At 39.1% G+C, this 17067-nt stretch overlaps 2 protein-coding genes across 2 annotated transcripts in view; one reads left to right on the plus strand and one right to left on the minus strand.

Annotated features, from left to right (window-relative positions):
- The window catches only part of FBXL13 (F-box and leucine rich repeat protein 13), a 311775-nt gene that overhangs the window by 164673 nt on the left and 130035 nt on the right, over positions 1-17067 (minus strand). The gene's annotated exons all lie outside the window — the stretch shown is intronic.
- The window catches only part of LRRC17 (leucine rich repeat containing 17), a 51563-nt gene that overhangs the window by 32657 nt on the left and 1839 nt on the right, over positions 1-17067 (plus strand). The window contains exon 3 of the mRNA XM_090286733.1: positions 14093-14248. Within this exon, the coding sequence (XP_090142859.1) occupies positions 14093-14248 (156 nt within the window). The remainder of the gene's footprint in view (positions 1-14092; positions 14249-17067) is intronic.

The raw sequence follows: 17067 nt of genomic DNA on the forward strand, positions 1-17067 counted from the left end.
CCTCTGGGACATCTCCAAACAAGCCAACATCCAACTCATAGGGAGGCCAGAAGAAAAAGAGGAAGTGCAAGAAATAGAAAACTTCTTTAAAAAAATAATGAAAGAAAACTTTCTTAATTTGGTGAAGGAAGTAGATGTAAAAGTCCAGAAAGCACAGAGAGTCCCAAAGAAGTTGGACTCAAAGAGGACCACACAAAGACACATCATAATTAAAATGTCAAAGTTTCAAGATAGAGAATCTTAAAAGCAGAGCGTTACCTATAAAGGGGTGCCTATAGACTGTCAGCTGATTTCTCAAAAGAAACTTTGAAGGCAAGAAGGGACTGGAAAGAAGTATTCAGTGTGATGAAAGCAAGAATCTACAACCAAGATTACTCTATCCAGCAAAACCATCATTTAGAATGAAAGATAGATAAAGTGCTTCCCAGACAAGCTAAAGAGGTTCATCATCAAGCCCCTATTATATGAAATGTTAAAAGGACTTGTTTAAGAAAAAGAAGATCAAAACTATGAACATTAAAATGACAACAAATTCACAACTATCAACAACTGAATCAAACTAAGCAAACAACCAGAACAAGAATAGAATCATAGGTATGGGGATCATTAGAAGGGTTATCAACTTGGAGGGGCAAGGGGGAGAAAGGGGAAATGGTGCAGTGATTAAGACGTATAATTGATACAAACAAAATATACGGGGATGTTAAGAATAATATAGGAAATGGAAAGCTAAAGAACTTATATGTACGACACATGGACATGAACTAAGGTGGGGGACAAAGAGGGAAAAACTGGGACAACTGTAATACAATAATCAATAAAATATTGCTTAAAAGTGTAGGTAGGGGACTTCTGGCCAAGATGAAAGTCTAGATAGACATGCTGCATCTCCCTCCACAACTAAGAAGGAATACAACTACAGTATTCCCTCACTTATTGCAGGCATTATGTTCTAGACACCCCCCCGCCCCGCGAAGTAGGAACCTTACATCTATTCTACACTCTTAAACCTACATAACTTTAACAACATACATACACAGTACCGCAAAATTCTGAGATATAGTGAAAAATCCACGATAAATAATTAAATATAATATTTTTTAAATCCCGCGATACAGTGAGGCTGCGATAAGTGAACCATATGATATAGAGAGGGACTACTGTATCTCAAAACTAGAGATAACCAGAAGTTCCATAAAACTGAGCTGCATGGAAGTCCAACAAAGATATAAAGAAGAAATACTCATCCAGACAGGTAAGAGGGGTGGAACCAGAAAAGACAGGAAGCAATGTGGTGATGGCAACAGCGGTGGCAGAAGCAGGCTGGCCAAAAGCACAGTCACATGTTTTAAAAAGTAGAGAGGAACACCTGGGGAGTGCTCCCAGCACCAGACCAGACTGCACAGCTACAATTCCAGCAGTAGGGAAAATAAAGCCTCATCGTTTCTCACTGTGAAAACCAGTGGGGGTTGGGGTGGAGGAAGAAACTGCCAGTCTCTCAGAAGAGTCTTCTTGTTTAAAGGGCCCCCATGATCCTAGAATGTCTGCAAACCCACCCACTCCGGGAATGACAGCCAGGACAACAGCTAGAGGGGCACTAGTCCCATACGGGAAGTGGGAGACATGCCTGGAAAAGGGGCGAGTGCTGAGCAAGCAACATTGTTCCCTTTCAGACCCCTCCCACACATACAGAGCCACAACATGGTTAAACGGATCACACTGCACTGATGAATACCTAATCTGCCCCTTACTATGGAACAGGTACAACAGCTCTACCTAAGAAACAGAGGCAAACACAGGAGGCTGTCAAGATGAGGACACAGAGAAGTATGGCCCAAAGGAGGTAATAGATCAAGATTCCAGTGGGAGAACTAAGCGACGAGGAGATAGCCAACCTAACAGATGTAGAGTTCAAAACACTGGTGATAAAGATGCTCACAGACTTGACAGATATTTTTAAGTATGGCAAATGCATAAAGGAAGATGTGAAGACTATGCTAAATGAAATGAAGGGAAATAGACACAAAACCAATGGTGAAGGGAAGGAAATCAGGGTTCAAATCCATGATTTGGAACAAAGGGAAAAAAAAAAAACAGTCAACTAGTACAGAATGAGGAAACAAGAATTGAAAAAAATGAGGAGAGACTTAGGAACCTCTAGGACAACTTTAAGCATGCCAACATTTGAATCAAAGGGGTGCCAGAAGAAGAGGAAGAGCAATAAATTAAAGGTTATTTTAAAAAGTAATGAAGGAAAACTCCCCCAATTTGGTGAAGGAAATAGACATAAAAGTCCAAGAAGGACAGAGAGTCCCAAATAAGCTAGACACAAAGAGGACCACACCAAGACACATCATAATTAAAATGCCAAAAGTTCAAGATAAAGAGAGAATCTTAAAAGCAGCAAGAGAAAAGCAGAGAGTTACCTACAAAGGGGTGCCTATAGACTGTCAGCTGATTTCTCAAAAGAAACTTTGAAGGCAATAAGGGACTGGCCAGATGTATTCGTCGTCGGCAGCCGTCTGTCTCGAGAGACGATGGTGTAGCTTCTTAAGAGTCTATCTGCACCGCCGAGAATGGCTGTGCAGTCCGACTCGGGAGTGACACGGTATCTGTCTCCTCCCGTGTTGAATGGACATCTTGCGATGAAGCTACAGAGCCTGGGCAGGGTGATATGGAGGGTCTGCTGTTGCCCATGCAGCAGATCCCCCCTCTCTTCGCAGCTGAAGGATCCAAAGGAAAGACGGAGTCAATACAGCTTGGCTTCAGGTGCGCCGCAGGAGTTGCCGGTGTTGACTACAACGTCAAACCGCCTTAGGGACTCCGGCTCCGGATTTTCTGTCGGGGTTTACTCCCTTAGCCTTTCCCCTGAAGAGGTATGCCGCAAGGCAGCGGAGGTTTTTTGGAATCAGAGTTTTCCTTCTCTGAGCCAGATGTATTAATGTGATGAAAAGCACAGACCTCGTCGGCAGCCGTCCGTCTCGAGAGACGATGGTGTAGCTTCTTAAGAGTCTATCTGCACCGCTGAGAATGGTTGTGCAGTCCGACTCGGGAGTGACACGGTATCTGTCTCCTCCCGTGTTGAATCGACATCTTGTGATGACGCTGGAGTGTCCTCTCCAGTGAAGCTGAAGCTACAGAGCCTGGGCAGGGTGATATGGAGGGTCTGCTGTTGCCCATGCAGCAGACCCCCCCTCTCTTCGCAGCTGAAGGATCCAAGGGAAAGACGGAGTCAATACAGCTTGGCTTCAGGTGCGCCGCAGGAGTTGCCGGTGTTGACTACAACGTCAAACCGCCTTAGGGACTCCGGCTCCGGATTTTCTGTCGGGGTTTACTCCCTTAGCCTTTCCCCTGAAGAGGTATGCCGCAAGGCAGCGGAGGTTTTTGATGAAAAGCACAGACCTACAACTGAGATTACTCCATTCAACAAAGCTATCATTTAGAATGGAAGGGCAGATAAAGTGCTTGCCAGACAGATGAAGCTAAAGGAGTACATCATCACAAAGGCATTATTATATGAAATGTTAAAAGGACTTATTTCAGAAAAAGAAGATCAAAACTATGAACATTAAAATGACAACAAACTCACAACTATCAACAACTGAGTCTAAAAACTAAAAACAAAATCCAACTAAGCAAACCAGAATAGGAAAAGAACCATAGGTATGGGGATCATTTGGAGGGTTATCAGCTGGGAGGGGGAAGGGGTAGAAATGGAGAAATGGTGCAGGGAACAGAAGCATAATTGGTTAGTACAAAATAGACAAGGGGAAGTTAGGAATAATATAGGAAAGGGTGAAGCCCAAAAACTTATATGCACGACCCATGGACATAAACTAAGGGGGGTGGGGAGTGGGATTTCAGGAAGGAAGGGGGTTATTTGGCAGAGGTGAGCAAAGGGAAAAGAAATTGGGCCAATTGTAGCAACATAATCAATAAAATATACTTTAAAAGTAGATAAAGTGAAGAGTTGTTTTGTCTTTTAATATAATCAATGTAAATCACTTCCACTATGTTTGATATAAATCTATTGATTATTTTTAATATTTTAGTGTATTGTTGATTCCTATAATTTTTAAGGCAAAGGTCTATTAAATGCCCTTTGTTGCTGCCTGGCCCAGAGCCATGTGCTTCAGATTGATGATAACAATTGAGCTGCTTTCTTTTCTCTCACAAAGCAGTAATTTTAAGCAACCTTTAAAAGTAAAAACCATGTCTAGAATTCAATTATGACAATCTGAAAACATTTCACTGTAATTTTCCTTATTTCATTCTATAAGTAGGTAATAAATGTCAAATGCTAAGAATAACACTGGGGAACACAATTTTCTTTGAATTAGATCTGACACATGGTTTTTGACTAACTTTTGGCATCTGAATCCAAAAACGACCCCAGTTTTTCTCTATCACATCAACTTTTTAAGGTACATGATACCCACCCTTTGTCCCAAAAATCATACAAAATGTACATACAAAGGAAAATAAAGAAAAAATTACCTGAATATACTTTTTATTTAGAGTTATTTTATTCATATAAAGGCTATATATTGTTACTGTAAGTCAAATTGTGTACAAGTAGTAAAGTTCTGCTACAAAACATACATATTAAGGTATTTTATCTTTTCAAATGACAGACTAGGAAATGCCAAAATGAGATACTTTAAATAGTCCTTCAGTTGGCAAAGCTTGAACAAATTGCTTTATGAGACCCAGTTTTATGTGCAGAGGTGTGAATAGAATGCTCTTTCTGTCAACAAGTGGCTCATGGAGAATGTTTGGATCACCAGGTTTGAGGTCAGATCTTGGAGGCCAGTTTGACTCCATGCAATGCTTCTCATGAGCTCTGCTGTTTCACATACACAGAAAACAGGGATACTTGGTGTATCCACTTTGCTGACCAAGAAGGAAGCAGACCATTTGAAAGTCAACACAGATGATCCAATTGTGCTTGTGATATTGCAACAGATCAATGACTCTCTTTATATCTTCACATTCTTTTTTTTTTTTTCACTGTGTGGTTGCCTCTCACTCGTGCCCCCAACTGGGGACCTGACGTGCAACCTGGTCATGTGCCCTGACTGGGAATCGAACCAGCGACACTTGGCTAGCAGGCCGATGCTCAATCCACTGAGCCACAGCAGCCAGGGCTGTCTTCATATTCTTCATGAAAACAAGCTGAATGGCCAATTGGGACTGCACCAAATAAATTGCCATTGTGGAGGAGAATGCACTTCAAGCTCCACTTTGAGCTATCAATGAAGAATTGCCATTCACTTGCGTTCTAGATTGAAATTCCCAATTTCTCCTTTAAACCATGTATGTTATGGCAATACACAAAGCCACTGTCACTTCAAAAGTACTGTGGAAATGAACTTTCTCTTTTGATCAAAAGTAGAATGCCTTTGCTCCTTTTTCAAGCAAGTTTTTCCCATGCAGTCATTTATTTTTTAACATGGCTCTTTTTTTTAATTTCTTCTTTAAGTATATTTTATTGATTATGTTGTTACAGTAGTTTCAATTTTTTTCCCCTTTGCTCCCCTCTGCCCAGTACCATCCTTCCCTCCAGCAATCTCTCCCTCCTTAGTTCATGTCCATGTGTCATGCATAAAAGTTCTTTGGCTTTACCCTTTCCTATTATTATTCTTAACTTCCCCCTGTCTATTTTGTATCAATCGATTATGCTTCTTAATCCCTGCACCTTAACTCCATTTCTTCCCCTCCCCGCTCCTAGCTGATAACCCTCCAAATGATCCCCATATCTATGATTCTGTTCCTATTCTGGTTTGCTTAGTTGGATTTTGTTTTTATTTTTTAGACTCAGTTGATAGTTGTGAGTTTGTTGTCATTTTAATGTTCATAGTTTTGATCTTCTTTTTCTTAAGAAAGTCCCTTTGACATTTCATATAATAATAGCTTGGTGATGATGAACTCCTTTAGCTTCACCTTATCTGGTAAGCACTTCATCTGCCCTTCCATTCCAAATGATAGCCTTGCTGGATAGAGTAATCCTGGATGCAGGTTGCCTTTCATCACATTGAATACTGCTTGCCAGTCCCTTCCTGCCTTCAAAGTGTCCTCTGAGAAGTCAGCTGATAGTCCTATAGGCAACCCCCTGTAGGCAACTCTCTGCCTCTCTCTCTTGCTGCCCCCAGGACTCTCTCTTTATCTTTCACCTTTGGCATCTCAATCCTGATGCATCCTGGTGTGGTCCCCTCTGAGTCTAGTTTGCCCGGGACTCTTTGTGCTTCCCGGACTTGTATGTCCAACTCCTTCGCAAAATTTGGGAAGTTTTCCACATTTTTTTCAATTTTTGCTTCATCATTCTGCACTGGTTGACTGTTTTTTTCTTCCTTATGTTCCAAATCATTTATATGAACCCCGGTTTCCTTCCCTTCACCATTGGTTTTGTGTGGACTTTCCTTCACTTCACTTCGCATAACCTTCATTTCTTCTCTTATGCATTTGCCATACTCGGGCATATCTGTCAAGCCTGTGAGCATCTTTATCACCAGTGTTTTGAATTCTGTGTCTTTTAGGTTGTCTATCTTCTGATCTGTTAGGTTGGCTATCTCCTTGTCGCTTAGTTCTCCCACTAGAACCTTGATCCGTTCCCCTTTTTGGGCCATACTTCTCTGTCTCCTCATTCTCACAGGTTCCTGTGTTTGTTTGCCTCCGTGTCCCAGGTAGGGCTGTCGCTCCTGTTATGTTGTAAGGGACAGAGCCGTAGGGATTTGTCAGTACAGGGCGACCTATTGTGGCACTGTATTTGGGGGAGGGGTCTGAGCGGGAACAATACCGCCTACCCAGCACTCGCCTCTTTCCAGGCACTTCTCCCACTTCTGTGTGGGACTGGTGCCTCTCTAGCTGTTGTCCTGACCATTGTTCCCAGAGTGGGTGGATCTGCGGATGTTCTAGGACCATGGGGGCCCTTTAAACCAGCTGAGAGACCAGCAGTTTCTTCCTCCGCCCCAACCCCCACTGGTCTGCACAGTCAGAAACAATGAGGCTTGATTTTCCCTTGTGCTGGGACTATGAACTAGGAGGTCCGGTGAGGAGCTGGAAACACTCCCCAGGTGTCCCTCCCAACTTTTTAAAACGTGTGACTGCGCTTTCTGTCAGCCTCTCACTGGCGCTGCTGCTGCTGCCACCACCATATTGTGTCCTCTCTGCCCCAGTTCCGCCCCTCCTACATGTCTGGATAAATATTTCTTCTTTATTTCTTTGTTTTTTCAACTTCCATGCAGTTTGATTTTCTGGAGCTTCTGGTTGTTTCTAGTTTTGAGGTAGTTGTATTCCTTCTTAAGCGTGGAGAGAGATGCAGCATGTCTGTCTACACCTCCATCTTGGCTGGAAGCCTCTCATTCAGTCTTGATGCTAGGAGTTCTGAAGCCTTTTTGGATAGTTTCAAATCTTATGCCAAATCATTCAACTCATGCTGATCAAATCCCTTATGAACTTAGTCATCTTCAATTTCAAAATCTTCATCATTGCTGTCACTTAGTTCTTCACCATACTTCTGTTTTTTGAAAGAGGGTAGTTCAATGAAAACTGGCACTGGGATTTCAGCTGAATGAGGCACTGGGTGTATAGCTGATGGTAGACTAGGATACTCTGTTTTACATTTATTTTTCTTGTTATACCCTGACGTTTTCACTATACAAAAGTAAGAGTCACTTGAATGGTCTATGGGCTCTCGCCAAACCATAGGTGTGCCAAATGGCAATTGATCACATGTTCCCTTCATCCACATCTGTAAACTCTCAACACACTTCTTGCACACCTTGTGAGGGGACCAAGACTTACCTTCATCAACAAGTTTTACTTTAAAATATGCAAAATAGGCTTGCCTGACAAATGCACTGATGTTTGTCTTTTAACTGGGAATGGTGAAACTGTCACAGATATAAAAAAACAAATCAGGGTTCTTTAGGCACTTATGATGAGAAATAGCAGAAGCAGACATGATCTGAAGGAAAGGAAATAAGTACATATGTAAATAAAAAAATAAATTCTGCTAACTCGTTGTATACAGACAAGAACTCGGACTACACTTTGGAATATGATTCACTGTATAGAGCAGCACACAACCTCTCACCACACTGTCTCATGCATAACAGAATAGCCTAGACAAGTATGAACCTGTTGCTGGTCTCCAAGTTTGTCCCCAACCCCTCCCCATTCGGGGGAGGTTTGCTTTCAGCCAATAGGAGAGCACTAGTGCTTCCCTTGATCCAGGCTTGGTCCAGCCTAGAGTGGTCGCATTAAGATAAGCTGTAGAGAAAAACTTGACATGATAGAAGAGAACTAACTGCAGTTTTGAAATCAGCATGCCTATTTAAGTCTAAAACAACTGAAAAATTGAACTCAGCAGGAATTACGTTAAAAATTGTTCCCCTGTGTTATTTTTCTGCAATGTTCATCTCTAGTTTCCTGCCAGAATGTAGTACCACTTTTGATTCTGCACCATGTTAGACACTACGTAGGGTGAAACGAAGCCTAAAACATGCCATCAGGAGTGAAACTAGCAGTGATATTAATGAATAATAGCTGTCATCTAAATTCTTGGTGTGCCTAAGAGAGCAGTTTCATGCATTATTTCATTTACTCCTCACAACCCTAAAAGAAGTATTACTATTATGCTCATTTTATAAATGAAGAAACAGGTGTATAGAAGTTAAGTTTCCCTTCTGAGGTCACACAGGCAGTCCTCAAGCAGTTCCCAAGGCATTGGCCACCATGCAACGTTAGCTCTTCCTTCAAGATTCTGGGTACATTTATTAACCAAGATGAATTTGTGCCCTGGTCAGGTGGCTCAGTTAGTTGTAGTGTTGTCCCATGCACCAAAAGGTTGCAGTTCAATGCGTGGTCAGGGCACATACCTAGGTTGTGGGGTGGATCCTGGGTCAGGGCATATAAGGGAGGGAACCAATCAATGTTTCTCTCTCACATTGATGTTTTTTCCTTTCTCTCTCCCTCCCTCTCTCTGAAATCTATAAACATATGCTTGGGTGAGAATTTTTTTTAAAAAGAATTTTTAAGAATTTGAATGCTTCTTCTTAGGCTCTGTACAGTACACCATGCACATGATCTCACACAGGGAATCTGAATACAGAAGTTGTGTCTTCCCCAGCTAACAGAGGATGAGTCAGATGGAGTGTGTAGGGTACCTAATATGTGCCAGTTTGACCACATAGACCTCAAAGATGACTATTTTTGTCTTAAACATCTGACAGTAAGAAAAAGAAATAATAGCTTTACTCACTGGGAGACATGCACTTTGCCAACAAAACTTAAGTCTTTCAAAGGAAATAAATGTGAAATTGGTTGAAAGGCATGTTTATGCCATATTGAGGTAAATGGATTTGCCAAAAATACATAAAAGTAGGAGTTTTAAAATTGCTTTGTAGCTTCACATTTACCAGAATAGTTTACCATTTTTAAGGATTCATTTTTACCTCTAAGATTAGGGTTGGGGATAATTATGCCCATAAATTGCTCCCAGCAGCCTCTGAAGTTAATTTCACTGCTGGTTTGAACAATAATTAGGAATTATTTTTTTGCAACAGACAGACCCATTTATGTTTCTTTACCTACTACTTCCAAGCCTTCAGAGTAGTTCTGACATTGCTGACAACCAAGATAACCTACTAAATGGGAAATTATATGGAGAAAATTTGCCAATTTCCTCCTCGAAATCAGCAAGGCTTGTCAGTAAATATGGTATTTGTTGAGGGTTTACCAAAAATTTCAGGTAGCAGCAAATAACAATGTGGTGCCTGGTCTAGGAATTGAACAGTAACCAGATTTGTTCCTGGCCTAAGGAAATTAGTATCTGTGTAATCTTTATCAAAGCAAACATACTTTACATCAATATTTTCAATTATCATTCAAGTTTAAAGTTAAAGAGTTGTTTTACCCATCAATACGATAAAAGTTTACCCTGTTTTTCTAAGCCAAGCTAGTAAAAGCTTTGGTTTGCAATTCCTGGTATTACTTGTGGATCCTATTTTTACTCAGGGCTGCTGCTAACCATGCCAAAGTCGGTTCTGCAATTCCTGTGCCTTTCCAGCATCCACAAGTCCACTACACTGCTTATGCTGAGTTTCAGGGTGTTCTCAAACACATTTTTTTCTACCTATTTATTTGTGGTTGAACCACTTTAGCTTGTTCTGCAGTGGTCACATATTCAGCCTAGCACATGTGGGTTCAGCAAGCAAGTCCTGATAAAAAAGGCTGCTTTCCAGAACCTAGGAGAGAGAGGCTTACTCTGGTGATAAGACTACAGCGTTAAATGGTATTATAGTGCCTGGGGTAGGACTTGGGCTTTTATTCATAATGAGATGGAAAGCAATTGCAGGATTTTGCCATCTGGAGGAAGAGAAGTCATCTGGGAAAATGACAGAAATGACATGATCTGACTTACATTTTAAAGAGGTTCGCATGGGTTTAGGACACTTTGGGATAACTTAGACTAGAGGTGATGGTGGCTTGGAACAATGTGGCAGCAGGGGAAGAAGTGAGAAGAGTTGGGATTCTGGATTTTAAACTAAAGCTCTATTCTTCTTTGAATAGCCTTCTAAGATAATGACATGGCCATTCTCAATAGCTATTCCAAATGCTAAATGCCAAGAAATTATTTCTACTCTCTGTTCTCAATTGTCTCTATGGTTCAATTATCACCAGGATCTCCATGTTTATATGTAGTGCCCGAGAGAGAATATAACTCTCCAGTTAAGGTCTTGCTGATCCTACACAGAGGATTACCTCACTGCTGCAACATTATAATAAGTTCAAGTCTTAAAATCTCTCACTGTCCAGTATGTTGGCAGACACAACTCTAGGTCAAATGGAACAACGTCTTATCAGAGGACAAAAAAATAAGATCACTTCAAATTTTCAAAGCAATGTTTTATTATAAGAGGCCTCAATATTCCTGAATCATTAAACTTAACAAACATTTAATGAGCTCCTGTTACTTACCATGAGTTATTTATCTATTGCTGCCTAACCACCCTACAACTTAATGGCTTAAAACAACACACTTTATTATCTCACAGTTTATGTGGGCCAGAAAATCAAACATGGTTGAGCTGGGTCCTCTGCTTCAGGATCTCTAACAAGGTTGCAATGAGGGTGTTGACCAGGGCTCAGGGATATGGTCTCATCTGAAGGCTGAATTGGAAAAGGATTCCCTTTCAAACTGATACGGCTGTTTGCAGAATTTGATTTGTTAAGGGCTATTGGATGAGGGGCCTGAGTTTCTTGCCAGCTATTGGGCAGAAGCCACTTTTAATTTCTTGTTACATGAGCCTCTCCAACACAGCAGTTTGTATCATAAAAGCCAGTGAAATAGACTGCCAGAAAAACAAAAGTCAAAATTTCTTATAACCTAATTATAGAAGGGACATCCATTACATTTGCTGCATTCTATTGTTAGAAGCAAATCACTAGGTTCAGCCCATATTCAAGGGGAAGGGTGTGCACAAAGGCATGAACCAGTAGAGATCATTAGATGCCATTTTAAAAGGCCTCTGCCACATACCATTTATTTATATATGATCTACTAGGCATTGTTCTAAGCCTCCCTCATGAAGCTTCCATGGTGAGGAAGGGCAAAATTTTTTAAAAATCAGTAAAATGTACACTATGCGTATTGTTGACAAATACCATTGAAAGAAAACAGGAAATTGTGGTATAATTATTATTATTATCCACTTGAAAGCAGGGAGATGCTATTTTAAGTACAGAGCCAGAAAGTTCTCAAGGTCATCACAATATATCGACTCCACTCCAGATGCTCCACTGCCCCCATTTCACCCTTCATGCCAACTTTCAGGATTGTAAGCAGGTGCAACAACATAAATGAAAGAGAAATGTACCATGACTGGCAGAACACAGTGGTTAGAAGCATAGATTCTGGGCAAGCGTGTTTATGTTTAATTCTTAGGAGCGTGACTGTGGGAAAATTCTGCCTTAGTTTCTTCATCTGTAAAATGAGGAGAATAATTGTATTTAGTTCATAGAGTTCTTGTTATTTAATACTTGTTAGAGGACTTAGACCAGTTCCTGTACATTGATACTGAGATAACTAAGATCCTGTCAAGAAGAAAAAGCAAATTTAACACAAAAGTGGATAGTACGGAAGGAACTACCAGTACCATTGTCAGGCTTCCTTTGCTCTGAAAAATCACCCAGACAACAGCCTAGGGTTTTACACCAGGTTTGTTAAGAGAAGCGAGAGAAAGGAATTAGAAGAGGAAAACTCCCAGTCTGCTTTGAGAGCCCATAGAAGTCACCTGCCTATGCATCTGCTGGTGCCAACTCCACACTTTTCTGAACATACATTTCTGTTAGGGTGAGTTTATCTATCAACACATTCAACAGGTTATTTACATCTCCTCGCTTTTCCCCAATCACTATGTCATGCTAGTTCCATCAACATTTCTTCTGGGAACGAGCAAAGTCCTTTTTTTTTAAATTTTTATTTCTTATGGGGGAAGATGGAACCAGGTTAATTTGCATACAATTAATTTGCATGTGTCAAAAGTCTAGGCGGGTGATCCAACCACTGCCATGTTTTAACAATGAAAGAACAGAAAGTGTAGGCAGCACAGATGCCCCAAAGGAACTGGGCTGGAGGGAGGAGCCTTTGGGAAGAGAGGAGCCACCTTGCACAGAGCTTGCATACCCATGGCAGAAACCATGGTAGAAGCTGCACTCCCTTCTGCTGGTGGCGCTGACTAGACCTCCGTGTTCTGCAACCATCTCATTAAAGACCATGGATTCTGAGCCATTAGAAGTTAGAAAAATATAAGCCTGAGTCTTTTTGAAAGTAAATATACTATGAATTAAGAAATCATAAATAACAGAGGACGTTTTAGAATTTGGTAGAATTTATCAACAATTCAGCTTTTCTGTACTAAAAGGGGCATTATGGATTAATGGATACCACTTTTCATAAATTTATTTTACTGAACCCAGTTTAAAGCATTCCTACTTATTCAGAAAGCCTTTGGGTCATACTGTTTCTCAGGTGTTGATAAATCTGGACATTTTACTTTTTTTTTTTTTTTCTAGTTTTCTTTTGTGGGAACTGGTTTGTTTCTTCTTCATAGTTCACTTGCCTTACTTAAAATGGAATAAAATCTCTTCAGAATATTTTGCTAAGGATTAAGAAAAAGGGCAAGTACTGTGCCAAAATATAAAATAAACACTTCATATTTTTTTAAAAGCATGGTTTAAAGACAAACATAAATAGTGGGAGATAAATTAGGTGAACCATGATTTCCTATTAACTTGTGAAAAGTCACCAGGACTCCTGGTTCAGAGGTGTTTCCTTTGGCGGTGGCAGCAGTAGTGCTATTGTTGTTACTGTTGTTCCTGAGGAGTCACGTTACTGCTGTCCCCTGGGGAGAGTCAGGAAGTGATGGAGTGTGAACTAAATCACAAGGATTTGGGGAGTAAGTGTGCGATGAGGAGCAGAAACAATAAGTCAGGACGAATCTTTCTTGAATTTTAACGTCCAAGGAAAGAAGAAATAAGATAACAGTTTGGGTGTCACCAAGGTCAAGAACTTTTTGGTTTTTGTTTTGTTTTGTTTTGTTTTTAAGGTAGAGAGACCTGAGCTTCTTTGTTGGCCTCAGGAGAGGGATAAAATAAAGATGCATCAAAGAGTCAAAAATTATTAGTGAAAACTCCTAGGGAGAATGAAGGGAATGGGAGGGCACGCAAATAGAAGGTCTGATTTCTTCATTTCAGCTTTCTTTTTCTAAAGCTTCCTAGGTGATTCTAATGGACAGCCAGGAGTGAGTCCATAGCTTCACCTCATAACTAAGCCAGCTGAGTTGTGTTGCCTTCTGTTCTCCTTGATTCCTCACGGCTGCCTCAAGGAAGCTCAGAAATGAGTTGCTCAGAAATTCTGCTTTGGTGGAATTTAGCACATGCTAAGACTTCTTCATACCAGTGTTCTTTGGTTGTAGATATCCTTTTCCCCTTTAAGAGCTAATGCTTCAATCACACAGGTATAAGAGGGATAAGAGCAAAAGAGGGCAAGAGGAGAGGTTGATAACCTGAATATTATTAATTTTTCCAGAGTTGAAGAAAGTTCCAAACAACATCCCTCCAGATATTGTTAAACTTGACTTGTCACACAATAAAATCAAACAACTTCGGCCCAAGGAGTTTGAGGATGTCCATAAGCTACAGAAATTAAACCTTCGCAGCAATGGCATTGAATTCATTGATCCTGGTAAGTTCCACAGACTAGCCCTTTAATCTAGTGACAGATGTTCTCCATGTTTTTCATTTATGGAAACATTTATAATAAATATAATTTAGTTTAAAAAAACTAAATAATAAAATGTTTGAATTTAAATTAAACATGATAAATTTAGACCTTGCTTAATTAGAAGTTGTTTAGATTAAATTAGAACTTGTTTAGCACTCAGACCTATTTGCCAGAATGTTGTTTTATGAAGTATATAATACTATATATTACTAAGCCACAGTTATTTAATTGGTCGAAGTAAAAATGTTTTGTAGAATACAATATAAAGTGTGAGTGTATAGGTAGTGGTCAATAAAATTTTTAACATGTAGGGATTTTTACAGGTAAATTCAGATTTGACATTTTCTTTGCTATTCATTAAGTTCCAACTTGTTTAAAATAGGACTTCAACAACTTATTTAAAGTAAATTTGAAACAATCTGCTAAGCACCAAGTTTATAAACTAAGACAAAATGTGCTCAAACCAAAACAAATCATATTTTATCTAATCCTAGATCAAGATCAGTTCCCTTTTCCATACTTCAAATTTTTTTCTCCATTTTCTAAGCAAAACTTCCTGCAAAAAAAAGACGGTAAATTATGCACTGGATTTATAAGAACTGAGAATTACTGCAATATTAATCAGATTTGTAACATATAGTATATTATCTGTGCCTTTACAGTGCTACTTCAGTTTGAAAAGTCTTATCTATGAAAATAATTATTAATACTATTAATAATGCAGTGTTAATGTCATAAACATTTTGAGTACAATTGTTTCTTCTGCTTTTCTTAATAGTAACAATACCATTAATTGAACATTATTAAGATTTTAACATTGTAGAAGTAACGATGGAAAACAAATGTTCTAGAGCCACACAGGCATATTTAGTATTAACAATACTGTTTTAAAATATTGAGAAATCATAATTTAAAAAATTTCCCAAGGGAACAGTAATATGCTATACTTATAGCTTGGTCTGTACAGATAGTGTAAACTTAGGAGTATCTTTAAATTGTGAAGTCAAAAGCAATTTTAATTTCACAGCAAGTAAGAATGCTAGACACCCTTCTCCCAAATGAAGCAGTCATCACACTAGTGTGCAGGTCAGCTTAGACCACAGGGAGAAGAATCTGCAGATGGGGACCCTCTTTTGTTCCATGAGAACCGAAGACCCTCAAGACAAGCATGCTGTCTCAGGTCCCTTTGGCAAGTGTCTGATTTCCTTCTGACCTTTGCTAATCAACTGTAAAAACTATCCCATGCCAACAAGTTTTAGGGCTATCTCTAAAAGAGACTAAAATGTTAGTGGCCTAAGTTAAATTTATTAAAGTTGTGAATAATAGTGAAAAATAATATTTAATTATAATAAAACTACATTATATAAAGAAAACTAGAGAAAAATAAGAGGAGAGAGTATGGAGAGATAGATAATGGTACAAAATGAGTTCATTTTACTTCTAGTGATATTCTCCCCTCATCATTTATGAAGTTCCCATAGTTACAAGGATTTCTTTTCCATCCTTGGGATATCCTGAAGACCTTTTAATATTGTTGATCCAATGTGTTTTTCTCACTGACATACAATATAAACTGTTAGCAACAACAGTATTATTTTTCTCCTTTGTTCAATTCAGTCCCAAGAAAATATTTTCTACATTAACAGATGTATATTGAATGAGTGCCTTCCAAATGCCAAACACTTTTCTTGGTATATCTTCTGGAATAAAAACATATCTTAGCATTTAAGTAAAAATGATTCAAAGAAGTTTTAAAATAGAAGGCCTTTTATATTTTGGGACCTTTGAGATTAAACACTGCCCAAGTAGGCTTACATAACCACTTATGTTGGTAAATATACAAGTGCAGTAAGATCTGCTAGTCTTTAAACAGTGTGAATAACAATCTCATAAAATTCCAGATATTACTGCAAAAAAGGGAAAAAAGACACCCTAATAGGGGTTTTACTTTTTTTAAGAAACAAATGAAAACTAGCCTTTCAAAGTGCCTGTATACATAGAGCGCTTTCAAAATAAAACCTAGGACTATTTACACATGCTTTTAATCTGAAAAGCTTACTTGTTTAAAGAAAACTAAATTGTTGAGATCATCGACTCACAAATGTTAGCAAATCAGGGGAAAAATGCAGTATCTTCACAACTATCATTACAGAGCTGGCCTTTTGCTCTACTCCACAGCCTGCTCTCCCTCCCCTCACATCCCCAGTTATTTGCTTTGCACCAAAACAGAATTTTTTTAATGGGGAATTATGGGTTTTGTCTGAGAACAAATGATATAAAAATGGTATTGGTAAGAGAACATGTTTTCCAAATTCAAAATAAGAACACTTCATGCTCTAACAACAATATTTTAAAATAGCAATGAGAAAATGTTTGAACTAGAAACAAAATATTTGAATTTAGAACTGACCTACAAACTCTAGGGTATCTGGGCAGTCCACATCAACTAAAATAGGGATAATCTACGTTTAGGTTTCTTTACTCTTAAAAAAAGCTTTTGTTGTCTTATTTTGTGTTATGTGTTTGATATTTGTTTTAATTATCCACCCCCAGCAGAATTAAAATACATATGGATTCAACGCTGATAGTTACCATAGTCTGCCAAGCCACTACCAGATGTTTTCAAAATGTTGATAAAATTGTTTTGTTTTGGGGCTCTACAGGAAAATAATTCCCTCCCCCTACACTGGAAAAAGGCTGTTTTCTATACATTTTCAGAGTTTACTGATATCCCAGGGAGCTGTCAAGCCATCACCAGACACATTTTCATTATTATGTAC

Source organism: Furipterus horrens, unplaced genomic scaffold, assembly GCF_987537825.1.
Source record: "Furipterus horrens unplaced genomic scaffold, mFurHor1.1.pri manual_scaffold_9, whole genome shotgun sequence".
Classification (NCBI taxonomy): Eukaryota; Metazoa; Chordata; class Mammalia; order Chiroptera; family Furipteridae; genus Furipterus; species Furipterus horrens.